This window comes from Thamnophis sirtalis, unplaced genomic scaffold, assembly GCF_051295495.1.
Source record: "Thamnophis sirtalis isolate CommonGarterSnake01/CBP01778 unplaced genomic scaffold, rThaSir2_p1.2 scaffold_4, whole genome shotgun sequence".
Lineage (NCBI taxonomy): Eukaryota > Metazoa > Chordata > Lepidosauria > Squamata > Natricidae > Thamnophis > Thamnophis sirtalis.
The window spans coordinates 70,671,046-70,698,328 of record NW_028261384.1 but is presented as its reverse complement, the minus strand read 5'-3'; the positions used below and the strand labels follow the sequence as shown (position 1 = coordinate 70,698,328).

Sequence of the window (27,283 nt, the reverse complement as noted above, 5' to 3'; positions counted from 1 at the left end):
GTATTATTTCATCTGATTAAATATAAAGCCATAGTAATACTAATCCATAATATACTCCCAAGAAAATACAGGATTTTTTGTGCTTAATTTGTATTTTCATTTGAACATGTAAATGGTTCTCTTTTTCTTCTTCTCAGAATCATCTTTCTAAGATAGAAGTTCTGTCCCAGGGCTGAAAGGGGAAGATAATAAGTTGCGTATAGGGAGCATGGAGTCTTTCACTTCCCAATTTTTTCTCTAAGAAATGTATAAGAGAATAATATGTGTACTTTTATGCTTGAAATAAAATCACTATTTTTGGTCTCATTTGGATGCTTCACACTCATTTGTCATCTCCATATATGGTATTAAAATGACACTTTAACGAGTCATCCTTTTCATTTACCCCATATCTGAAAATATGGTTATAAATGTAGTCATGTATATAATAAGAGTATATTCTCTCATTAAAATCTATTGCATTTAGGCCTGGATAAGAAGATGCATATCTTGAAACTGATCAAACAATTTGATCCTGTTTCTTTTTTCATGTCTATATTATCTTTAGTATTATATATGAATAACAGATTAAGAGCATTGAAGGGAGCACAATTACATCCAATGAATAGATGAAGAACATGGGCTTTTTCCATGAACATTTGTAGGACTGATCAAACAACATAACATTCAGGCTGAGTCTTTTTTTCAAACTTTATTTTAACAATACTTTTTGATAAGTGTTTTTGGTAATATGTAAATTTGTATACTATCAGGTATAAACGAAATAATTATATTTAACAAATAGGTTACAGTTCTTGAAAACAAAGTTCATTACTGAGTGCTACCTTTGACTTTGGACTAATTTTGACCAATTTTGTTTTATCTTAGGATATAGGTTTAGCATACATAAACCATCTATTAGAAATTGGAGATTATGATTTGGCCGCAAGGTAATGGTTTTAGCTTATTTTTGTGCACATACAAATACATATATACGGTATTTTTTGGAGTATAAGACACTCTGAAGTATAAGACAAACCTAGCTTTTGGGGAGGAAAACAAGAAAAAAAAATATGCCTCTGCCTCCCAGCAATTTGCCTCCTTGCAGCAAACAGCAAATAGTATAGATGATAAACACTGTTTGTGGTGTATTTCTGTGCATGTGTTTCTGACCCATAGAAATAGCAAAGAATTGGAGAAATGTACATTATGGCATTATATTAATGCCAGAAAGTTTTCTTAAATGTAGTCACACTAACTTCTCTCAATTATTTAAATCTCCTCCAAAAATGACTAAGTCAGGGTGTCAGCTCTCTCGAGGTATAGAAACACAGTTGTAGGGCTCCTTCATTGTTCATTTGTAAAAGAACTGTGGCCACTGCCAAATCGCTGGCATCTGCCTGAACCACAAATGGTTTAGTGGGCTCTGGATGTTTGAGTATTGGCTTGTGCACAAACAAGGACTTCAGGCGCTCAAACGCTTGATGACATGCTGTTGTCCACACAACTGGGCTTCCCAGTTGAGGGCTTGTTGTGATATGTTTTGTATGGAAAAGGTCGGTTAGTAGGGCCACTTAGGCAAAGGACGGGATGAACTGGCAATAGAAATTGGCAAACCCTAAAAAACTCTGCAACTGCTTGCCAGTCCAACATGACCTTTACCTTCGTGGGGTCCATTTATTTATTTATTTATTTATTTAATCGATTTATAGGCCGCCCAATCCCGGAGGACTCCGGGCGGCTTACATTGAAGAAAGAATAATAATAAAAAATGACAATAAAACATATTAAAAACAACACATATACATTCGTTACGATCGGGGCTGGACCTCAACAATGAGGTCAACAGCCCCAGGCCTGCTGGAATAGCCAGGTTTTCACAGCTTTTCTGAAGGCCATGAGAGTGGGCAAGGTCTGAATTTCTGGGGGTAGCTCGTTCCAAAGGGTCAGAGCAGCCACAGAGAAGGCTCTCCTCCAGGGAGCCACCAGCCGGCATTGTCTGGCTGACGGCATCTGAAGGAGGCCCACCCTATGCGATCTCACCGGCCATTGGGAGGAATGTGGCAGTAGGCAGTCTTGGAGGTATGCTGGCCCTAAGCCATGTAGGGCTTTAAAGGTAATAACCAACACCTTGAATTGTGTCCGGAGACCAATAGGTAGCCAGTGCAGCTCGTGGAGGATTGGTGTGACATGGATGTACCTAGGTACACCCAATATCGCTCGCGTGGCTGCATTCTGGACTAGTTGCAGTCTCCGAACACTTTTCAAGGGTAGCCCCAATAGGTTCCATATTTCACCTAATGTTCACCCCATTAGGTGAAATATGGAACCCAAGGTAATCCAATTGCATCCTGTGGAACTTTTAGACAATTTGCTGTATAAATGCGCCTCAAGCAGCTTTTTAAGATCTTGATATACAAGAGTTGCATGTTCCTCTATGGTCTTGGTATATATAAGGATATTGCCTAAATAGACAAGTACCCCTTCATATAGATGCTCATGCAGCACCTTGTTAATTAGCTGCATGAACACTGCCGGGGCTCCTTGCAGTCCAAAGGAACTGGTACCGGGCTAGAGGACAATGAAGGCTGTCTTCCATTTATCACCAGCCTGAATATGTACCCTATAATACGCCTCTCTGAGATCTAATTTCGTGAATATGCATTCCTCCGCTAATCTGACCAGCATATCTTTCATTAAAGGGAGAGGGTAGATGTTCCACACAGACGGCATTAATCCCCTGGAAATCAATACAGAGGCATAAGCCGCCATCCTTTTTCTCCCAGAAAAGAACAGGTGCAGCTACCCTTGATCTAGCTGTTGAATAAACGTCTTTTCAAGTTCTTCTCTATGTATGCCCTCATTTCTGCTAGCTCTTGCAGGATCATAGAATACATTTGGGGCTTTGGCAGTTTAGCTCCAGGGAGTAATTCCACTGCACAACCCGTTGGGCAGTGAGGGGGCAAAGTATCACATTCCTGTTTGATGCATACATCCTTTAAGTCTGCATATACCCAAGGGAATCGCTCAGTCCCAGCTGTATCTATCGATGGCACTGCAGTTTGCAATCCCACCATCCCCTGGGCCATGGTTTGCTCCTCTTGAGGAGGGCGTTCAGGGCCGAGCCCTATTCTGAGATGCCTACTACCACCACCGCACCATATTGTGGGGCCCCACTTATCCAACCACGCCAGGCCTAGAACAATTACTTCCATGATTTTCGGAACCACTACAAAACACAGGTCCTTCTGATGGGGCCCTATCTGCAATACCACCTGATTAGTTACATGTGTGGCTGGTTAGCCCCCCAATAACAAGCCGTCCATCTGTTCAAAACAGATCGGCCTAGCCAGCTTCCTGAGGCCTATCCACCCAAGCTATCAGCGATTGTGGCATTCATTAAGCAATAAGTGCACCCTGAATCAATCAGGGCTGTACACTGTCATCGCCTGGCTGTTTCCACCACTACCGGTATCACAAAAGGTTTGATTGGCTTATTTATCATTGGGTCGGAATCCTCCTCCCCATCACTTCCACTGGTGTTGAGCGTATCACCTGATGGGCTGGAGCCAATGGGTGTAGGAATTGGTTGACTCACCCCACGTGACTTCTCCTTTTTGTGTTTGGTGTGCTCACAGATACTGTAGGGCTGGTTTCAGGACACACTGCCGCTCTGTGCCCCAGCCTCTCTCAATGAAAACATATTATGGGTGTCTGGACAGGTGTTCTCTATCCAGCTTCCATTGGAGATGGTTTCACCTTGGAGATTGCTGTGGATTGCAGGGTTATCAGGACAAAGCTGATAGGACGTGTTTGCGGTCTTTGTTCTTGTGTGCCCCACTCCCTTCCTGGCCTATCCTTGTGGAAATTTATAGCTAATTCCATGGCGGCCTGGAACCATGCAGTCAGTCTATGTGGCAACCTTCTGTAGATGCAGGCCTGACATAGTGTTAGGTCAAGACCGGCCTTGAAGTGGTGCACCACCAACCTCTCTGGCCACCCCCTCACTTTGCCGGCCAGACCCCAGAACTCTCCGATGTATTCGGCTACTGGCCTCCCTCGTCTTACAGCCAGAAACTCCGCTTCCACTGCTGAATCCTGGTGGCATCTTTAAACCTTTCCTGCAGTGTCTCCAGGAACAGACCAATGTCCCCGAGTTCCATAGCATGATCCCCATATAAATCAGCCACCCAGGTGGCAACCTCTCCATCCATCACCACCATCACAGCCATTACCATGTCCCACTGCAACGTGTACATATGGCCATAACAATCCATGTGATTTGACATCTGGCATAAGAAGAGGGCCACTCTTCCCGGGCTATTGTCAGAGCTGACATCCGATGCTCCCCACCACCTTTTATACTTCTTTGGTATTTAGGCTAAACCCCACCCGGGACTCCCTACAGGGTAAGGCTGAGGAGTATGTCCAGTTCTTGGCGGACAAAGTTGCCCGGTTTCGAGCGGACCTGGACTCCACTCCAGTAGATCCAGCCGAGACACAAGGAGAAGACTTGGCAAACCATCTCTGGGTTGAGTTTCAGGAAGTTGCCTCTGGGGATGTGGACAAGGCTATGCGAGCTGTGAGTTCCTCCACCTGTATACTGGACCCGTGTCCCTCCTGGCTGGTTGCCAACAGCAGTGAGGTGACACGAGGCTGGATCCAGGCGGTTGTTACCGCCTCTCTTCGGGAGGGGTACTTTCCCACCGCGCTCAAGACAGTGGTGGTAAGACCCCTCCTGAAGAAACCGTCCTTGGATCCAGCTGTTCTTAATAACTATCGTCCAGTCTCCAACCTCCCCTTTGTAGGGAAGGTTGTTGAGAAGGTGGTGGCTCTCCAGCTTCAGCGTACCTTGGAGGAAGCTAACTATCTTGACCCCTTCCAGTCTGGCTTCAGACCCGGTTACAGCACAGAAACCGCTTTGGTCGCATTGACCGATGATCTCTGGAGAGCTAGGGATGGAGGCCATGCTTCCATCCTAGTTCTCCTGGACCTCTCAGCGGCTTTCGATACCATCGACCATGGTATCCTTCTGCGACGACTGCGGGAGATAGGGGTGGGCGGCACTGTTTTGCGGTGGTTCTCCTCCTATCTCTCGGACAGGTCGCAGTCGTTGTTGGTGGGGGGGCAGAGATCGTCCCTGAGGCCCCTAACTTATGGGGTGCCGCAGGGATCGGTCCTATCCCCCCTACTATTTAACATTTACATGAAACCGCTGGGCGAGATCATCCGAAGGCACGGGATAAAATACCACCAATATGCGGACGATACACAGTTGTATCTGTCCGCCCCGTGCCAACTCAATGAAGCGGTGGACGTGATGAACCGGGGTCTAGAAGCCGTTAAAGACTGGATGAGAGCAAACAAGCTGATACTCAACCCAGACAAGACCAAGTGGCTGTTGTGTTTCCCTCCCAAAAATTTGACCAACATACCATCACTCAGGCTGGGGGGACAAAACTTACACCCCTCAGAAAGGGCCCGCAACTTGGGAGTCCTCCTGGACCCACAGCTGACCTTTGACCACCATCTCTCAGCTGTGACCAGGGGGGCATTTGCCCAGGTTCGCCTAGTGCGCCAGTTGCGGCCCTACCTGAATCGGGAGGCCCTCACAACAGTCACTCGAGCCCTTGTGATCTCCAGGCTGGAATACTGTAATGTGCTCTACATGGGGCTGCCCTTGAAGAGCATCCGGAGACTTCAGCTAGTCCAGAATGCGGCCGCGCGAGTGATCGTGGGCGCACCACGGTTTGCCCACATAACACCGATCCTCCGTGAGCTGCACTGGCTACCTGTCGATCTCCGGGTGCACTTCAAGGTCCTACTCACCACCTATAAAGCGCTCCATGGTAGTGGATCTGGCTATTTGAGAGACCGCCTTCTGCCAATTACCTCCCTGCGTCCCATCAGATCGCATAGAGTTGGCCTCCTCCGTATTCCATCCGCCAGTCAGTGCCGACTGGCGACTACTCGGAGGAGAGCCTTCTCTGTTGCGGCTCCGACACTATGGAACAATCTCCCCGTGGAGATTCGTACCCTCACCACCGTCCAGGCCTTCCGCACAGCCCTCAAGAACTGGCTAGCCCGTCAGGCCTGGGGATAAGTTTACTTTGCCCCTCCCGAATGCTGAGTGAATGTTGAGTTTTACTGTTTAATTTATTTTTGTGCACATTTCTTTTTGTATTGTCCTACACTCCCTTTCCTTTTGATTGTAAGCCGCCCTGAGTCCCCTCAGGGAAAAGGGCGGCCTATAAATGTCTAATAAATACCTAAAAAATACCTTAAAAAAAATACACCCTCATGCACGCGCACCCCCATCACCCCCATACTTGTACAGATACTGTTAAAATTGATGTGACTTTCTGGAAGTATACATTATTCTCTGCTATTTAAAAGATGATACAATAGCACTGGGCCTCTTCAGATCAAGGATTTATTTTAATAAACTTCTTCATTTTGTTAAGTTGTCTAGAACAATAATAAAGCAATCTTTAAAAAATAAGTATAATAATTTGAACATTCTATAGACATTTAAAGTTATTGACTTGCCTCCTTACAGCAAACAGCCAGTTTCAGTTTCAATCTGATTTGCACAAGAAAATAAAAATCTGCCTCTGCCTCCCAGCAATTTGCCGCCTTTCATCAAACAGCAGTTTTAGCACAGCCTGATTAGCACAAGCAGCTGATAGTCAGGCCTCCCAACAATCAGCTGTTTGGGGCTGCAGGGATTGCCATAGCCTATTGCTGCCTGTCTGCAGCCTGATACCGCTGATAGTAGGAGGCCCATCAGCTGCCAGTGCTAATCAGGCTGTGCTGAAACTGAAACAGGCTGTTCATTGTTTGCTTCGAGGAGGCAAATTGCTGGGGGATGGCAGGTGGACAGGTCTATATTCAGTGTATAAGGCGCACCCAAATTTTCACCCTCTCTTAGGGGGGCAAAAAGTGCATCATACTCCAAAAAATACAATATTTGATTGTAGTTGCTGAATTTTATGTTTTTTGAGTGTCCTTAGTCAGATTAAAAAGCAATTCATAATTCATTTCAAATTAATACTCTGTTACTTCACAAATAATGAAGTATGCAAGGAAAAAATAGCATTGAAAATATGATTTATGGACACTTCGCTTATTATATATTTTCTCCTCAGAAAATGTCAGAAGATACTTGGCAAAAACACAAATTTATGGGAATGTGAAGTATATAGATTTAAAGAAATTGGACAACTTAAGGTTTGTATGACTGAACACCACTTGTTTGTCACATGTAAAAGTTAATAAATCATATAGTCATGTCTTTATTACTTTCCCCAAAAGTAGGCATATTCAAAATTGCTCTATTGTATTTAGGTCTGTCTTTATCTGTTTGTTTCATTTGTTATTTTCTATATGTGAGTTGGGTCTGTCCCACAATAGGGTAAGTATTAATTGAATTTCAAGAAATAGCATTACATATCCTAGAATCTAAAACTGAAATAAGTTGATATTCATGGCCTAATAAAAAGTTAAAACGTGCTATTAATAATTTTTGAAACATGAAACTTAACAAAATATAGTATTTTGGTTCCTTGTACAATTTTTTAAAAAAATAGTTTTTATTGAACATTTTTATCTTTAAAAAACAGAAAAGAAGACACACACAAAAAGAAAAAACAAGACAAACGTAACAATATAAAATAGTTATACAGCCTTCTGTATCGGCATTTATGTTTAGCTTTTGTAATTCTCCATTCTACATTGCTTTCCTATCGATTGTATCTTCTGTAATAGTGTAATAACAGTTGTACTAACACTTTTAATAATATTAATTGTTCATATCACCATTTTATTTACATTGTGGTCAATATTTTAAGTTTGATAGTAATTAGTAACTTTGGTTAATTTTTATTCAATACTAGTTTGGGGGGGGAAACAAAGACGTCCTTTTTTGTTTTGGCTTCTGTTTTCTAGCCAATTATAAATTCTATTCCATATTTTATAGAAATCTGATTCTTCTCTTTCTTTTAATTCTATGGTCATTTTTTCCATCTCTGTATATTTGAGTACCTTTCTAATTATTGTTTTGTCTGCGGGTATATTAATTTGTTTCCAGTTTTGTGCAAAAGTGATCCTAGCTGCAGTGAGTATGTATAGTATTATGTATTGAAATTTTTTGTCTGTTTTGTCTGTATTCCTAATAATGATTCCAGTTTCAATTCTATCTTTTGCTCCGTAATTTCTTCCAGCCATTTCTGATTTTTACACCAATATTTCCTTGTAATGGGGCCCATACACTACATATGGTAGAATGTTCCAATCGTGTGACTACATCTCCAACATTTGGGAGATAAATTTGGATACATTTTGGCCAATCTCGCTGAGGGCAAATGCCATCTATAAAACATTTTATAGAGGTTTTCTTTGTAAGCTACTGCTATTGTAAATTTATAATTTCTTTCCCATAGTTTGTCCCATTTTTCTAACTCTATGTTATGGCCAAAGTTTCTTGCCTAGCTAATCATTGTCTCCTTTACTATCTCTTCCACCATTTTATATCTTAAAAAGAAAATTATATAATTTGCTAATCATTTTTCCTCCCATTCCTAATAATATTTTATCTATTTCCACTTGTTTCTCATGTATTTCATATTGTTCCCGATCTTTTTTAAATCTTGTTTTAATTTGTAAATAAGGCCAGCATTCCATATTTATTCCTTGTGTTTTCAGATCTTTTACTGATTTTAGTTCTCCTTTTTCATCTAAAAGTTCTGCATAGCTTATCATTTTACTGAGATCTATGGTATTTGGGTATGTCATTGGCTCCATCGTTGATAACCAGATTGTGATTTTCATATAATGGTTCTTCTTGATTTTTTTCCCAGACCTTAAACAAGACATTATACAATTTTATTATATTTGGCTTCCATGTCTGTTATATAAAAAATTATACAATACAAGTTGAATTATGTCCATCTAAGTTTGTCAGAGAGTTGTAACTTTTCAAGAATCTACCTTTTAGAAGTCTTTAAAAGCATAGTAGATACATGGTCTCATGATTCAAGAGTTTGTAGACCGATTCATTAATAATATTTTCAGGAATTAATTGTGTTTCAATGTGACAGATTTTGGGCCTGTTGTGTACTGCAAGATTAGAAAGAACTCATATAATTCGACTAATAGCAGAGCAGAGCAGGAACTTTTAAGGGACATATTAGTTAGCAAGCATCAAAATTAATAGTTTGACCATGGCATATTGTTAAAAGGCTGTTATTTTTCCGATAGTAGAAAGCATTTATGAACATGAGTATTGATTGCATATCCATATTCTCACTACGAATTTTATGTCTTCCTATTCAAACTCAACGAACCAAAAGGAACATATTATTAAGATCTCACAGTAGGTAGTCCTTTTGAGATGTTAAATTCTATTCAAGAGTGTGAAAGTATTGCAAAACGGTAGTTTTTCTCATAGCAGTTGCTTTCATACAAAATTAAAGATGGATGGCAAGACAACAGCACTATTTATGGAGAAAGAGCAGGTTAGTAGCCAGATATTTTGCCAGATTAGAAGAAAGCCTCTTGCTTACCTTCCTCTATTTCACTTCACCCTAAAAGATGTATGGATAAATGGGTGATGTACTATTTTTGCCATCACCACTCCCTTCTAGATTTATTTTTAACTTGAGTATAAATATCTTACAACAATGCCTTATGCTATCCAGAAGACTTTTAAATATAGAAAATCTTGTCCAAAAAGCCTGTCAATAAAATTACTGCCTTTCCAAACTGGCGATTGTTTTTGTTTTTGTTGTTCAATTGCTAAGTCATATCCAACTCTTAGTGACCCCATGGACTATATAGCCCACCAGGCCCCTGCCCTCCACTGTCTCCCAAAGAATGCCAAAATTGATATTCATTGCATCAATAACACTGTCCCTTCTCCTTCAATCTTTCCCAATATCAGTGGAGTGGGGAGGATGTTTCTAGTGAGTCATCTCTTCTCAGTTGGTGGCCAAAGCATTTGGCTTCAGCTTCAATAATTGTTCTTCCAAAGAACGTTCAGGATTGACTTCCTTTAGGATTGACTGGTGTGACCTCCTTGAAGTCCAAGGGACTTTAAAAAGTCTTCTCCAACACCACAACTAGAGAGCATAATTCTTTGGCACTCACCTTTTGGTCCAAACTTTCAGCCATAGAAAACTATTGGAAAAACCATTACCAAATTTTTGCATTTATTTTGTACAATGACAATAAAGGCTGTATTAATATTCTGATTGTCATAACTTTCCTCCCAAAGAGCAGGGATCTTTTAATTTCAGGGCTGCAGTTGCTACCTGCAGTGCTCCAGGAGCTTAAGAAAATAAAATCTGCTTTCATTTCTTCCCTTTCTATTTGCCAGGAAGTGATGGGATCAGATTACATGATATTAGTTTTTTTTAATGTTGAGTTTCAAGCCAACTTTTACAGTCTCCTCTCCTCATCAAGAGGCTCTTTATTTCCTCTTCACTTTGTGCCGTTAGCGAGGTATCATCTACATATCTAAGATTGTTTATATTTCTCATGAAAATCTTAATTCTGGCTTGTGATTTATCCAGCCCAGCATTTCACATTAGTCTGCATATATTAAATAAGCAGGATGTCAATATACAACCCTCTTATACTTCTTCCCCTATTTTGAACCAATCTGGTTTTCCACGTTTGTTCAGTGTTGCTACTTAACCCTCATGTTTTTCAGGAGACAGGTATGGTGATCTCGTACTACCATCTCTTTAAGAACTTGACACACTTTATTATGATCTATCCAATCAAAGATTTTAAAGTAGTCAATGACACAGAACTAGATTTGGTTTTTTTTGGAACTCCCTTCTTTCTCCAAGATCCAGCAAATGTTGGAAATTTGATTTCTATTTCCTCTGCCTCCTCTGGTAGTTCTTGGTTCACATATTGCTGAAGTCTAGCTTGTAGAATTTTGAGCATGACCTTGCTAGTATGTGAAATGAGTGCAGTTATACAGTAATTTGAACATTCTTTGGCATTGGCCTTCTTTGGAATTGGAACCTAAAATGACCTTTTCAATCCTGTGTTCATTGTTGAGTTTTCAAAGTTTTCTGGCATATTGAATGTAGCCCTTTAATAGCATCATCCTTTAGGATTTTTAGGATTTTCAGCTGGAATACTGCCACCACTTCTGGCTTTGTTTTTAGTAATGTTTCCTAAAACTTTTGGAAAGCTTCAACATATTTTAATTGTTTATTTCCTTAGGCAATTAGTCACTATTTGCCAAGACAAGATTCGATCCTGAAGCCTTTTATTTATGAAATGGTTCTGCATGAATTTCTAGAGAGCGATTATCAGGTAAAATATTATTTGTTGTAATACCACTGAAACAGAACAGCAGCTTAATTTTAAATTTGTCACTATAGTGGTAAAACAGATTAGGATGAGACATGCTATCTACCAATAAAATACATAAGGATTACCCTTCCTGGGGTTCTGGATTTCTCCAGAGGAAAAGCGAGCACCTAGACTCAGTGAGCCTAAAGGGGAGAGGCAGCTGAAGGCAGCCAAGGAAGATGTCTTCCCTCGCAGAAAGGAGGTATCCTTTCTCTCCCTTCTGAAACAAAATGGGCCATCAAGCCAAACCCCCCACACTTTCTAGCTCCTGCAGGGGGAGCAATAGGGGGGAGCACGGGCAGTCACTAATGGGCAAGCGGAAGGCATAGCTGCTTTGAGGGAAGGAGGGGAAAACACAGGTATGTAGGGCGTCCGCTGGCCTGCTTGGGACCTGCTTCTTCCACTCCCAGTTCTCTCTGTATGACTGCTTTTATTCCCACAAAACATGGGATCAGCCATGAGGAGGAGAAGTGGGGTGGGCAAGAGCAGGCACGGGTCCAATCAGCCAACCTCGAGAGGCAGCTGAGAGAAAGAGTGGCACTCGCTGAGGAGACCTGGCTTGCTTTCCCTTGCCCCCTAGCAGAATTTCAGCCTTCTCCTCCCCCTCACCCTGATTTCTCCCCAACCACACTCACCTTGCACCATGACAAGTATGGGGTGTGTGTGTGCGTGTAGGAGGGGCTGGATGAGAAAAGTCAGAAGGAGAGGTGGAATGAAATAGCCAAGCTTCAATAGCTTGCCCGAAGGAACATCTACGTTGGCGTTGGACCATTCAGGGATGTAGAAGCAGTGGGGGGATGGCACATGGACGAAATGGGAGGTGCCCCACCGACAGAGGATCTGCATGGAAGGCAAGGGTGTAGCGGCGTGGGAGGCTGTCCATCCCACATCACGGGGGTCACTTCCTTACGGCTCACTGCCACCATCTCTGCGAGATGGAGTATTGGAGGCCAGGCTGGTTCCATCCGTTCGCTCACCGCTTTCCCCATCAGTTGACGAGGTAGGGTCTGGGTTAAAGCCAGTGGGGAGGGGAGGGCTAGGCTAGCATGAATGCTGCTTACCTGTGTGTAGGTAGAAGGAAGCAGTTCTGCGGATCCACATGGTGAAAGTGAGGCAAGGTGAGTGTCAGAGTGGGCATGACCAACTAGTGCAATAAAAATTGCTGCACATGGGCAGAAGCAAAATGGCTCTGCCTATGAGAGAACTGGTTCAGGGGTGTGGCAGGCCTGGATCACTACCGGTTCCAATGACCCAGGCAGCCAAGTTACTACTTATAACCCTCTGTAGGTTGGCCCCAAGAAAATGAAAGAGCTCTCCATAAAGAAGGTTAGAGCCGAGGTGGCGCAGTGGTTAAATGCAGCACTGCAGGCTACTTCAGCTGACTGCAGTTCTGCAGTTCGGCTGTTCAAATCTCACCGGCTCAAGGTTGACTCAGCCTTCTATCCTTCCGAGGTGGGTAAAATGAGGACCCAGATTGTTGGGGGCAATATGCTGACTCTGTAAACCGCTTAGAGAGGGCTGAAAGCCCTATGAAGCGGTATATAAGTCTAACTGCTATTGCTATTGCTAAGATTCTCCAGGAAATATGAAGGAAGCATATATATTCTGGATCAAACAGAAGTCCTTATACTTGTGTCCTTCCCACTTGGAATTGGAATTGTCCTTCCCACTTGAAATTATGGAGGCCTAATTGTAGTTCCTATTGTAGTTCCTAATTACATTAGTATTAAAAAAGAGGGGGTTATTTGGCTGAATTTGTCCAATTCATTTTGCCCAGATGACAATGACAATTTTTGTTATTCTCTTAATACCTTTGACTAAAGTGCAAAGCCTTTTAATTTTATTTCTTTTATTTAAAAAAGTTATTTGCTTCCAATCTCATATCCACTTTCAATTATTTTAAGGGTTTTGCAACATTAATTAAAGAATGGCCTGGGAACCTGTACAACAATCCAATCATTGTCCATGCTGTATTGGACCATCTGAAGAAAGATCCACAGAACAGGACATTGCTGAAAACTCTAGCAGAATTGTAAGTCTGTTGGCTCAGGAATTCGAATGATACCCACAATTGACTAACATCTAAATAACCCATTGTGGTTCTTTCCTTGAATAATCAGAATTTTAAGTATGTTTTTCCACATAAAAGTAATTTGACTTCTTCCTATCTCTACTTTTGTGGGTGAGGGATGAAGTTCAAATATTTATTAAAACTTTCATTTGAAAAGATTTACATCAACAGCAAGATTGTTTCAGAGATAGTATTATTGTATTTTAGTTTTTCATGTCTAAAATTTATAAGTCAGGGAAGAGAAATATTATTCAGATGCTCTCAAATATAAGAATGTGGTATCTTGCTTCTTTTTTCATGAAATCCACGTTCATGAATGCTATTGTTCATGCTGTATCAGCCTTAATACCTGACTTTAGTACCTTTTTGGAGTATTGAGAGATTATGTTGAGCAGAATCTCCCAATGTTGTTGTTTTATCCAAACATCTTTGTATATTAGCTTTGTATTTTTCAGCTTGACTTTTAGACTGCTTTGGTCATTAGCTCTTAGTTGATTATTTGTGCTCAGGTGCTCAGCTATGGGATTGACTCTGATGGGTATTTTTAAGGCTCAGCGAGAAATATGTAGATTCAGCTTCAGGAAAACTGAGATGGAGAACTATATCTGTATATATTGCACTATATCTGTAATAATTGAATTTTGAAATACAAGCTGTTTTGAAAACATTCGGTAAAATTCTTGATACAGACAAAACTGTCCCCATCTGTATTTTATAATAGACAGACAGAGATGATACATGATAGATAGATACCGTGCTTTCCTGAAAATAAGTCTTATTTTCTTTTGACACCCTCCACCCAAAAATAAGCACTTGTGCTTATTTTCAGGGAGCTCTTATTATTTTTGAGGTGCAGGAGGCAGCGAACGTGGTCATCTCATGGTGCTGCTGTGTTACAATATTTTTGGGGAGGGCTTATTTTCGGGGAAACATGGTAGATAGATTATAGGTAGGTAGATGATGGATGGATGGATGGATGAATAGATAGATAGATATTTAACTCTTCTGTTTTAATTATTTTAAATATTAAAATTAAAAATATTAATGGGGAAAATGCTGTCAATGAAGTTTTAATAAAGAATTAAAGGGATTCAGAGAGAGAGATTACTGTTGAAAATATCATTAAAATCACAGCGCAGAAATGGTACAAAAAAACCCAAATATTCTAGATTACAGTTTTTCTTTCATTTATATATCCATATTCAAGTTATTGGAGGCTTGAAACAAGCTGCTTTTCAAATGTGTTTCATTTTCTTAAGTCTTACATAGCAATGTTCACACATAAATATGTCCTTCTATTTTGTTTTATTCTCAGGAATGCCAGAATACATCCTTAACATCCTAAGTTAGCCTGCACTATTTAAGGTTTTTCACTATCCTTGAAGCATATCTTAATCAGAAAGGCTAAAGGCCATTGAGGGTCTGAAGAAAATTGAAGGAAAAAGTGATATCCAATTACTTTTCTAACACATGTAGACAGAAAATGTTTTCTATTATTCCAAATAACTATAGGATGTTTTAGCCAAATGATTTCTGTGCTATTGGATTGCTTTCTCAAAAGGCCCACATCTGGGTCTATTTATAACACATGATCTTTCTTATTAGGTACACCTACGATCAGCGCTACAGAAAGGCTCTTGAAATTTACCTCACACTGAGACATAAAGATGTTTTCCAGCTGATCCACAAACACAATCTTTTCAGTTCCATCAGGGACAAAATTGTTCTACTAATGGAGTTTGATTCAGAGGTATGATGGATTTCAAGTTGTATGTTAACACTTTTTTCTCTTTAAGAATGCTTGCAGATAAAAGTAAATTGAGTTTAACAACCTGCACTTTTTATTATGATATCTGAGAAAGGTAGATAATTATCACATAATTGTTACTAACAATAAATATTTTCTAAAATATTTTAGAAGTGGAAAAGCTGCATTTGGTCAAGAAAAAGAACATAATATTATATTGTGAGAAGACTCTTCATTTTTCTGATCTTAATTGATAATTGCCATATAAATTGAAAGAACAAAGTGGTAAAAAATATAGCCTAGTCCATAAACAATTTTTTTTAAATAGTTTTTATTAAACATTATTACCTTTAAAAACAGAAAGAAAAATACAACAACATAAGAAAAGACAAAACATACATAACAATATAAGGTAAATATACAGCCTTTTATATCGGCATTCATTAGTTATACATTTTTTTTAAGCGTAAAACATACAGATACAAATACAATTTTAAACATACAACCCCCCTCCCCCCCCCGCGGTGACAGTCATTCACAGCCCAACTTTTTTTCTTTCCTTCCTCATTGTTAGGTCTCTAAACCACATCTTCTCATTACAAAGTTCAAGGATCTATTACAATACCCATGTTCACTTTTAACTTTCCCCATTTTAAGTCCCTGCTGTTCTCCTTGTTGCCCACATATACCATAAGTTCCAGCTAAGATAATGTTCTGTTTCTCCTTTGTCCCTCAGCCAACCCGTCATTCTATCCATTTCTGCGCATTCATAGTTCTTTTTAATTATAGCATCTTCCGACGGTATGGTAGTGGATTTCCAAAATTGTGCATAAGTTATTCTTGCGGCCACAATTATATGTAGGCTCAAATGCCATATTGAACTGCTTATGTTTTCTGGTTTAATGCTTAGTAGAAGGTTCTCAGGTCTCCATTCCATGTTTGCCCCGGTAACCTCTTTTAGCCATTTTTTAATCCTTTTCCAATATTCCGTGGCCTCAGTACAGGACCACCAAATATGGTAGAATGTGCCATTCTTTCTTCCACATTTCCAACACAATGGAGATAACCCAGGGAACATCTTGGCTAACCTCGTTGGGGGGAAGTGCCACCTATAAACCATCCTGTATATGTTTTCTTTGAATGCTGTAGATATTGTAAGTTTAATGGTCTTACTCCATAGATCCCACCATTTGCCCATTTCAATTTCATAGCCAAGGTTTCTCTCCCACGCTATTAGAAGGCTTTTGTCCATCTCTTCATTAGCATCTTGGCAGGTCAAAAATTGGTAAATCTTCGATAACATTTTCTTGTCTCCACCAAACAAAATCTTATCTAGCCCCTGAGGGTTTGGGTAGATCCCAAACCGTACCCTATCGCTTTTAAACCTGTTTCTAACCTGTACATATTCCCACCATTCCAGATTCCTGCCCTGCTGCTCTAATTCCATCTTTGTTTTCATGTTGCCATCTTCTGTCATGATGTCTTTATATGTTATGTTTCTTTTCTTTTTTTTTTAATTATTTTTATTTTTTGGTTACATAGACAACAATGGGAAAGGGAGAGGATGGAGAGAAAAAAAGGGGGGGGGAGGGAAAGCCCATCTTCACATACAATATGTCGTTTAATCACAGGTGCATCCCTACTAAGTTTATACATCCCGTATCTCTCTATTGTATATTTAATAAGCACCACAATAAGCTAGGGTTTAAAAAACAAAAAACAACAAAGTAAAACAAGGGAGAGAGGAAGAGGGGGGGAAAAAAAAAATAAAGGGTGAGGGAAGGGGGGGAGGCCAAGAAAGGACAAGAAAAAAAAAAGTTCAAAAAGAGAAGGGGAAAAGAAAAAAAAAGGGTGGGGGGAGGGGGGAAGGCCAAAAAGGACAAAAAAGGTCCAAAAAGGAAGGGGAAAAAAAGACAAAAAACAAAAAAAAAAAACAAAAAAGAAAAAGAAAAAAAAAACCATCATCACATGCAGCATGTCGTTTGATTACGGTTGTTTTAACATCTACATCTTCAAATAATGTTTACCATCTCAGATATTTCCTCTAATGTAACTAAAGGTCTCATTTTCCTTCTACCATATATATTCAGTTAACATTAGCATTGTTTTCCCCCAGAGAATATACTTCTATTCATTGTTAACCTTGCATTTCATACCTTCAAACAGAGATCTTATTCCTTCATTGTTCAACAAGGCATCGCTGCCTATATATACCAGTTTTCATTTGTTCCCCTACTAGAATTACCTTATCAGCAGCGAAATATCATTATAGTAAGTTCTTAACCTTATACATTATATCACCAGACCTTATATTAGTACTTCCTTATATCATTGTTGAATTATTTCACAGCATAATTATATCATCATTTACTTTTTCCAATTAAAGCATAAGTATATCATTTTTCATTTCCAAAATTTTGTTCTTTTTCCCTTAGCCATTGATAAAACAAGTCCCATATCTTATAAAATTGTTCATCCTCTTGCTCTCTAATTTCAAATGTCAATTTACTCATTTCGGCACAGTCCATTATTTTTCGAATGATTTCTTCCTCTTTTGGTATTGTTTCATTTTTCCAGTTTTTTGCAAATACAATTCTGGCTGCTGTTATAACATTTACAATCAAATATTTTAAGTCTTTGTTGTAGGTTTCTGGTAAAATTCCCAATAAAAAGACCTCTGGTTTAAAGTCTATTTGTTTATGTATCATTTTCTCCAACCACATGTGGATTTTAGTCCAGTATCTTTTGGCTTCAGTGCAAGTCCACCACATGTGGTAGTATGAGCCAGGTATCTGGTGACATTTCCAACACTTTTCTGATTTATTCTTAAACATTCTTGCGATTCTGGTCGGGGGTAGATGCCACCTATAAAACATCTTATACAAATTTTCTCTATATGCAGTAGACATTGTCATTTTGTAATTTTGAGACCACAATTTCTGCCAATTCTCTAAATCAATCCCATACTTAAAATTTTTCCCCCAAGCAATCATAGTTTCTTTAACTTGTTCTTCATGCAATTTAAACTCCAATAAATATCCATATAGTTTTTTAATTACTTTTTCATCGGTACCTGTTAGAATTTTATCTAGCTCAGTCATTTTATTATATAGACCTTTAGTTTTTCTATCTTCATTATATCTAGATTGTATCTGTACATATGAATACCAGTTCATTTCCATCCCTTCTTGCTTCAACTCTTGACTAGATTTGAGCTCACCCTCTGCATTCAATAATTCTATATATCTAACTGTTTGTTCCTTTTTATGTATTATCGGATACGAGAATGCTTCAATTGTTGATGTCCAGACTGGAATTTTTAAATAATGTAATTTTTTAATCTTTTCCCAATTTAACAACAATGCCTCCCTTATATAATGTCTTCTAAAGTAACCATGCGGTTTAGTTCCCTTATACCATAAGAAGGCATGCCATCCCAACAGCAAATCATGACCTTCTACGTTCAATAATCTAGAGTTTTTTAATGATATCCACTCCTTAATCCACATCAGATTTGCTGCCTGATAGTATAGCTCCCAATCAGGTAAAGCAAAACCTCCTCTTGATCTAACATCTTGCAGTAATTTAAGCTTTATTCTAGCTTTTTTCCCTTGCCATATAAATTTCAAAACTATTTTATTTAAGTCTAGAAAAAAATCCTTACCCAGTCTAATTGGGATTGTCTGAAACAGATATAAAATTCTAGGTAGAATGTTCATTTTAATTGTAGAAATTCTTCCCATCATTGATAAATGCAAGTTTCCCCATTTCTCCAAATCGATTGCTATTTGTCGTTTTAATCTGGTATAATTATCCTCTTTAAGAGTGCTACATCTAGGTGATAAATATATCCCCAAATATTTAATTTTACTTGTGTTTTGAATCTGCAACATTTCTGACAACTGAACCTTTTGTGTAGCTGGGATATTCTTTGTCATAATCTTTGTTTTATCTTTGTTTATTTTCAAGCCTGCTACTTCTCCATATTCCTCTATTCTTTCTAACAATTTGGGTGCAGTTTCTAATGGGTCTTCAAGAATGAAAACTAAATCGTCTGCGAACGCTTGCAGTTTATACTCTTCTCTCTTAATTTTCATTCCTCTTATTTCTTCTTCTTCTCTAATCTTTCTGTTTAAGACCTCTAGTGTTAGGACAAAAAGTAGCGGAGATAGTGGGCAGCCTTGTCTTGTACCTCTCTTTATTTCAATCGGTTCTGTTAGTTCTCCATTTACCATTATCTTTGCTGCTTGTTTCTGGTATATCGTTCGTATACTTTGAGTGAATTTCTTGCCAAAGTTCATCTGCTCCAGTTGCAAAAACATAAACTGCCAATTCACATTATCAAAGGCCTTCTGCGCATCGAGGAACATCAGTGCCAATTGTTTTTCTGGATGGGCCTCATAGTATTCCAAAGTATTCAAAATTATTCTCATATTGTCTTTGATTTGTCTTTTAGGTAAAAAGCCATTTTGATCTGAATGGATGAAGCCATTTAAGTATTTTTTAAGTCTCTCAGCTAGTATAGATGCAAATAGCTTGTAGTCTGAGTTTAATAAAGAGATTGGTCTATAATTCTTGATTTGTGTTAAATCAGTCTCTTCCTTGGGTAGTAATGTGATATACGCTTCTGACCATGACTTCGGTATTTGGTTCTCAGTCATCACTTCATTCATGACTTGTAGGAGTGGGGGGGTCAATATTTCTTCAAATGTTCTGTAGAATTCCACGGGTAGACCATCTGGTCCTGGGGCTCTCCCATTATTTTGTTTTTTAAGTGCCTCTGTTAGCTCCATCATTGTTATTTTACTTTCTAACATTGTTCTAGTTTCATCTGGTACCTGGGGGAGATTGGCATCTTGTAGATACTTTTTGACTCGTCCCTCCTCCACCTTCTCTTGTTCATAAAGTTTAATGTAGTAATCATGTATAATTTTTTTCTTTTCGGTATTTCCATATTGAATTTCTCCTTGTTTGTCTCTTAGTTGTAGTATTTTCTTTGTTTCTCTCTCTTTTTTCATCTTATATGCTAACCACCTGCCTGGTTTGTTCGCATTTTCAAAATAATTCTGTTTGGCACCTCTAATTTTTTGTGCCAGTTCTTCCTTTTCTAATAAGTCCATTTTGTGTTTAATTATGTCCATCTTTATTTTAACATCTTTTTTTTGTGGTGCTCTCTGTAGATCTCTTTCAAGTATTTTATAGTCATTGTCTAAAGCTTTATGCATTTGTCTTTTTTTGGAGTTTCTCTTCCTTGTATAATCTATTGTCAAGCCTCTAATAACAGCCTTCATTGTGTCCCAGAGATTCTGCAATGACGTATCTTCTTTCCTGTTTTCTTTAAAAAAAAGGACTAACTCTTTTTCCATTTTTTGTACAAACTCTTTTTCTTTCAATATAGTGTTATTTAGTGTCCATCTAGATCTTACCCTTTGTCCTTTCCATTTAATTAAAATTGGATTATGGTCCGCCCAGGTGCTAGCTTCGATCTCAATTTCTTTTATGTTGGAGCTCAGGTCCGCTGAAACTCATATCATATCTATTCTGGAGAGTGAAGAATGTCTATTTGAGTAGAAGGTATATTGTTCTTTTTTAACGTTTCTTTCTCTCCATATATCTTTTAAATTTAGTTCATCTGTCATCCTGAAGAAGGATTTTGGCAGAGGCTTCCTGTTTAATTTTTTTGTTTTATGTGTTTTATAGTCCATATTTGGATTCACAATGCCATTAAAGTCTCCCATCATACAAATATCAACATAGTCTAGTTCCAAAACTTTTTTGTGTAGTTTTTTGTAGAATTCATCTTGTTTTTCATTAGGGGCGTAGATTCCAATTAGGAGTGTCTTTTGGGTGTCCATAATTTCCACCATCAAAATTCTTCCCTCTTCCTCTGCGTATACTACTTTTGTTGGGATGTTGCCTTTAATATAGAAGACCACTCCTCTTTTCTTACAATTTGCCAATGATGAAAACATTTTCCCAAGCTTTGGTTGAGTTAATAAATGTTCATATTTCTTTTGGATATGTACTTCTTGCAGACAAATTATGTCAAGTTGTAACTTCTCTAATTTATGAAATACTTTCTTCCTTTTAGCTACCGAATTGAGTCCATTAATGTTAATTGTAATCATTTTTCTTTCTTCCATGTTTATACTTTATATACAGGGTTTATTGCTCTAGTGGATCTAGGTTCTCGTTTTTCTTTGCAGCTCCCATTCCCTATCTCCCCTTTTTTCTCACTTCCACCTACTGCTCCTTCTATTTTTTCGGTCGCGGTTACGGGTGGTTCCAGTATTTGTATCACTGCATCGTCTTTCCCAGCTTTCTCCGCCGTTTCTCTGAAGTATTCTTCGTAGAAAGCTTCTGCCTTCTCAATTGTATCTATCCTGTGTCTTTGTCCTTGCCAAGTACATAATAAACCTTCCGGTATGAGCCATCTGTAGTTAACACCTTTTTTTATCAATACTTTGGTCAGAAATTGATATTCTCTTCTCCTCTCTCTCACCTCTCTTGGGATTTGTTTAAGTACTACAATCTCCTTTCCTTTATATTCTAATTTTCTGTCTCTCATTTTCTGTAGGATTTGTGATTTAATTGTTTTCTTAGTAAATCTTACATGCACTTCCCTTGGAAGAGCATTTCTCATTGCATACCTTGTGTATACTCTAAAAGTCTCATCAATTGTTTCTTTTATTTGGTCCTGGGACATCCCCAGAACATCTATCAAAATATTTGAGATTATCTGGACTAAGTCCTCTCCTTTTTCTTCTTCTATGTTTTGGAATCTTAAAAAAAATTCAGACCTGTCCATCTCCCATCTTAATATTCCACTGCTCTCTCTTTCTACATCACTTAGTCTAATCTCTAGCTTTTCAGTTTTCTTCTCTCCTTCTTGAATCTTATTTTCAATTTTTTGAATCCTATTTTCATATTTCAGCATCCAGTTGTGTATACTTTCTACTTTTCCTTCCATATTATCAACCTTTTGAACAATACTTAGATTTTGTTGTTCCATTGCTTCCATTTTTTTTACAAGGGTATCGTTTCCTGCTTGCATTTTCTGCATCATTTGTATAAGTGTTTCAAAGTTGGCTTCCTTCTCTTTTTCCTGATGAGACGTCATCTGTGTTGTCCTCTGGCCTCCCGCAGGTGAGGGGGCAGGGGTTGATGTAAAGCCAGAGGCAGCTGCTTTTCTACTCATAGCCAATTAGTATTAGAAGGTGGGAGGTTATAAGTATGGTGGATTAAGTACGTAAAGTACACAGAGGAGAGGTGGGGGAGATAAGATAAGGAGGGAGGGAAGGAAGGAAGGAAAAGAAAAAAGGTAAAGAAAAGGAAGGAAAGAAGAGGAAGGTTTTTTTGTTTTGTTTTTTTGTTTCAAGGATAAAATGCAGTAGAGTGCAGTAAAATATATATATATAGGAGAGTATGAAATAGTAATAATAAAAAAAAAGGAAGATACCCCCCCTCCAAAAAGGGGAGAAGGGGTGCTTCAGTTACAAGTGAGAAAAGAAAGAAGCAGAAAAAATGTAGATAGTCAAGAGGTGATCCAGAGGTTAAAAAAAAAAGAAATCAAAACAGAGAAGAGGAAAAAAAAAATATGTAAAAGATCAAAAGGTCGATGGTGATGATCAAAAAAGAAAAACTTGGTGTCAATATCTCCACAGCCGGTAATATGAGAATGGTGTTGGGAGATGAAAGGATGCCAACAAGCTAAAACAAATGATTTTTCCCGGACTCTTTTTTTCCCCCCCTATGATAAGAGTCTCTTCAAGGTCACGGTCAGCTTTGCTGTTTTATCTCAGTTTGCCAGCTGCGTAAACACGTAAATCAAATGCATTACAGGGGGGATTTTAATAATAAAGTTCAAGTCCACAAGATGGCAGTGTTGGCTTGTAGTTTGTAATTTACAGCTTGTTTTAGTCCATTCCGTTTGTTAATTACTAATTGTAAAAAAAAAAAAAGACAAACCTCAAAAGGGCTAAAAGGCAACGAAGAAAAGCAAGCCAAAGAAAAAAAAAACCAATCTTCAAAGCACTTTAAGTTTAAGATTTAGTGCCCCAATAAATTCAAAGTTAAAGGTGTCGACAACAAAGAGAAGGAATGCAAAAAGCCGATTCAAATTACAAGAAAGTCCAGCCCGGCTTAGGAATTAGAAAAAAGGAACAGAAAAATAAACTTCCAAATGGCAAACATTTATCTCCGCCGCTTTTCTCACTTCTCAGCCTTGTTTTAAACTAAGTTTCCAAATTTAGGGTGCTCTCTTTCCAACAAAAAAAAGATTTAAGACTCACATCAAACGACCTGCTCATATTCTGCTCTCTCTCTGGGTCTTCGCAGTTTTAGTCGGCATTGTTTAGCCGATCCGGAAGCCACTGGATTAGGAAGGCTTTCCTTAGGTTCCCAGAGATTTTGCGGATACCTCTGGGACCATGGAGTTCCTGCCACGTCACCGTCTCTTCGGGACAGCTTAGATTCAAAAGAATCCTCCAAAAAAGACTCCGGTATAGATGGTCATTCAGGAAGTGCCTGAGAGTCCATCTTCTCACTGCTAAGCCCCGCCTTCTTTCCCTATATGTTATGTTTCTTGTCCAATTAAATACACTGGGATGCGTTAAGGCCTCTAATGGTGCCAACCAGCACGGAACCCTAAGATAGTATTTTTTCCTCATCTTTTCCCATACCCCCATCAAAATCTTCCGAATATAATGTCCCATGAAGTACCTATGGGGGGTGTCTCTTTCTTGCCAGAGGGAGGCATGCCATCCCTGAGGGAGGTCATGTCCCTCTATAGCCAATAGGCGCCTTCTACTCAACATCACCCAATCTTTCACCCATGTCATAATTGCTGCATTATAGTATGCTTCCCAGTTGGGTACTCCGAAGCCTCCCAGTTCTCTACATTTTTGCAATATTTGGGCTTTAATTCGTGCTTTCTTGCCTTGCCATATAAATCGAGTCACTATTGTCTCCAAAGATTTTTTTAAAAATTTGTCCAATTTAGTTGGTGCCGTTTGAAACAGAAACAAAAATTTGGGTAATACATATGTCTTGACTGTCGCAATCTTGCCCATCAGAGACAGTTGTTTGCCACTCCAATTAGTCATATCTTTAGATACCTGCTGTAGCAATTTCATATAGTTATCTACCTTGATAGAGGAACATCTCTCCGTGAGCCAAATTCCCAAGTATTGTACTTTGTGGGCCATGTTAATCCCTAACAGGCTTTGTACTTCCCTTTTCTGGTTCAGAGTCATATTCTTAATTAACAGTTTTGTCTTCTCTTTGTTTATACGTAGCCCCGCTATCCTACCGTACTCCTCTATTTTACGTAAAAGTTGTATCCCAGAAGCCATAGGATCCTCCAGGATAAAAACAAGGTCAGCGGCGAAAGCCTGGACCTTAAATTCCTCAGCTTTAGCTCGTAACCCTTTAATTTGTGTGTCACTTCTCACTATTCTAAGAAGGGGTTCTAATGTGAGGATAAACAGTAGGGGGGATAACGGGCATCCTTGTCTTGTGCCTTTACCAATCTCAATATCACCCGCCTCTTCTCCGTTTACCAATAATGTCGTGATTTGTCGTACATAAATTGCCCGAATTGCATTTAAGAAGTTTTCTCCAAACTTCATATTTTCTAGTTGTGACAACATAAAGTTCCAATTTATCCGATCGAAAGCCTTTTGTGCGTCAAGAAACATAAAGGCCACTTGTTTATCCGGCCGAGCTTCATAATATTCTAAGGCATCCAAAATAATTCTAACATTATCTTTCAAATGCCTTGACGGCAGGAAGCCGTTCTGATTAGGGTGTATAAATTTGTTAAGGAAGAATTTAAGTCTATCTGCCAGTATAGCTGCAAAGATTTTATAATCCACATTCAAAAGTGAAATGGGCCTATAGTTTTTAATTTGGGTGCGGTCAGCTCCAGCTTTAGGCAAAAGGGTTATATAGGCCTCAGCCCATGATTTCGGTGCGATAGAATCCGTCAAGACAGCATTAAATATTACTATCATCTCTTGTCCTAAAATTTCCAAAAAAGATTTATAGATTTCAACTGGCAAACCATCCATGCCAGGAGTTTTGTTGTTTTCCATTTTTTTGACTGCCTTTTCTAATTCATCTATTGTTATCTTTTGGTTCAGTACCCCTTTTGCTTCATTTGAGATCTTGGGTAGATTTGCATTGTCTAAAAATTCCTTAATTTGGTCCTCAGAAACTTCTTCCCTACTATATAGTTGCTGAAAAAAACCTTGGATAATTTCCTGTTTCTCCCCCTTGGTTTCTACTAATTCCCCTTTACTATTCTGCAGTTGAGTTATACGTCTGCTCTCTCTTTCTTTTCGAAGTCTATAAGAGCCAACGACCCGGTTTGTTAGCATGCTCAAAAAAGTTTTGCTTAATCCCCCTAAGTTTCCGAGCGACATCCTCCTGGTCTAAAAGAGAGATCCCGTGCTTAATTCTAGCCATTTCTTCTTTTTTCCTATCATCTAGTGGGTTCTGTTGCAAGGCTTTTTCTACCACCTCCAGTTTAGCTACCCACTTTGCCCTCTCTTCTAATTTTTTCCTGTGTGTGCCTGTTGTATGTTTAATAGCTAGGCCTCTCATATAAGCCTTGGCCGTATCCCAAAGTATTTGTGGGGTTACTCCTTTCCTATTTTCTTCACAAAAAAACCTCATTTCCCTTTTAAACATTTGCTGAAATTCTTGTTCTTTCACTATCTCTGTATTCATCATCCACCTTCTCTTCCTCCCCTGCCTTACTCCTTTCCACACCAATAAGAGTGGATTATGATCGGCCCAAGTATTAACCTCAATTGCTGCTTCCTTAATCAAGTCCCCAATATCTGGTGTCAACCAGGCCATGTCGATCCTAGAACAGGATTGATGTCTATGTGAAAAGAAAGTAAATTGTTGTTTCTGTGGGTGGAGTTCACACCATACATCCTTTAATTCATATTCCTCCCTCATGTCTTCAAAGGTTTTGGGGAGAACTCTCCTCCTTTCTCTTAATTTCCCCCCCTTTTGGATGTTTCCTGGGTTATAATCCATTGTCCTATCTGCCACCGCGTTATAATCACCCACCACACATATATGGTCATAGCCTAACTCTGCAATTTTTAAATGCAACTTTCTAAAGAAAGTACTTTGGCTGTCATTCGGTGCGTATATGGCCACCAGCAAAATTTTATATCGACCAAATTTCAATTCGACCATTAAAAGTCTACCCTCCCCATCCGTATACACCAATTTAGAATCGATATGGTCTTTAACATACAACACAATGCCCCTTTTCTTTTCATCTGCTAAACTTGTATACATTACACCCAGCCGGGGGTAATACAACACATTTTGCTGGTGGTTCACTATATGTACTTCTTGCAAGCATGTCAAATCACAATTCTTTTTCCGTAGAGCATTCAGTATTTTATTTCTCTTTCTTAGTGAATTCAAACCATTTATATTTAAGGAAATTAAGCGGAGTTCATCCACCATGTTTATTTGTTTAAGGCTTTAGCTTTTGTTGTCTGCCTCGTTTGCGGTCTCTCATCTCTGCTTTGTTTCTCATTTCCCCCTTTCTCATCTCCCGGGACACTATTCTTTCGCTCCTCTCCTCGGCTCTTGTTGCCCAATTCTCCATCGTTATTCTGAGTTCCCCTCTTCAACTGGCTTTCCATAAAGTCTTGTGTATCTTGCAATGATTCAATCCGAAACCTCTGGCCTTGCCAGAGAAAAGATATCCCTTCTGGGAAAAGCCACCTATACATCACCTGAAGTTTCCTCAATTGTGTTGTTAGGTCCTGATATTTCTGCCTCCTTTCCCTCACTCTTCTTGGTATCTGTTTTAGTACTATGACCATTTCCCCCGCATACATGGTATTCTGGTCACGTGCCTTCTGGTAAATTTCTTCTCTCAGGGATCGTTTAGTAAACCTCACGTGCACTTCACGTGGCAGTTTCTGTCTCCTAGTATAGGAAGTATAGACTCTATATACGTCATCGATGTCACTCTGTATCAACAACTTATCTTTCTGGGCGATCCCTGCTATCATCTCCACCATAATTTCCTTCAGTTTCTCCCCTCTTTCCTCTGGAATATTTTGAAATCTGAGAAAGAA

The 27,283-nt window shown here is 39.0% G+C and overlaps 1 protein-coding gene across 3 annotated transcripts in view; it reads left to right on the top strand.

Moving 5' to 3' along the window:
- Nucleotides 1-27,283, top strand: part of VPS41 (VPS41 subunit of HOPS complex) — a 243,433-nt gene that overhangs the window by 174,638 nt on the left and 41,512 nt on the right. For all 3 annotated transcript variants that reach the window (XR_015696388.1, XM_087713103.1, XM_087713102.1), the window contains 5 exons: nucleotides 868-929; nucleotides 7,128-7,209; nucleotides 11,218-11,310; nucleotides 13,254-13,381; nucleotides 15,026-15,170. Coding sequence is in view for 2 of the 3 variants with exons in the window: in XM_087713103.1 (XP_087569229.1) it covers nucleotides 868-929; nucleotides 7,128-7,209; nucleotides 11,218-11,310; nucleotides 13,254-13,381; nucleotides 15,026-15,170 (510 nt within the window). In the remaining variant the exon portion in view is untranslated. The remainder of the gene's footprint in view (nucleotides 1-867; nucleotides 930-7,127; nucleotides 7,210-11,217; nucleotides 11,311-13,253; nucleotides 13,382-15,025; nucleotides 15,171-27,283) is intronic.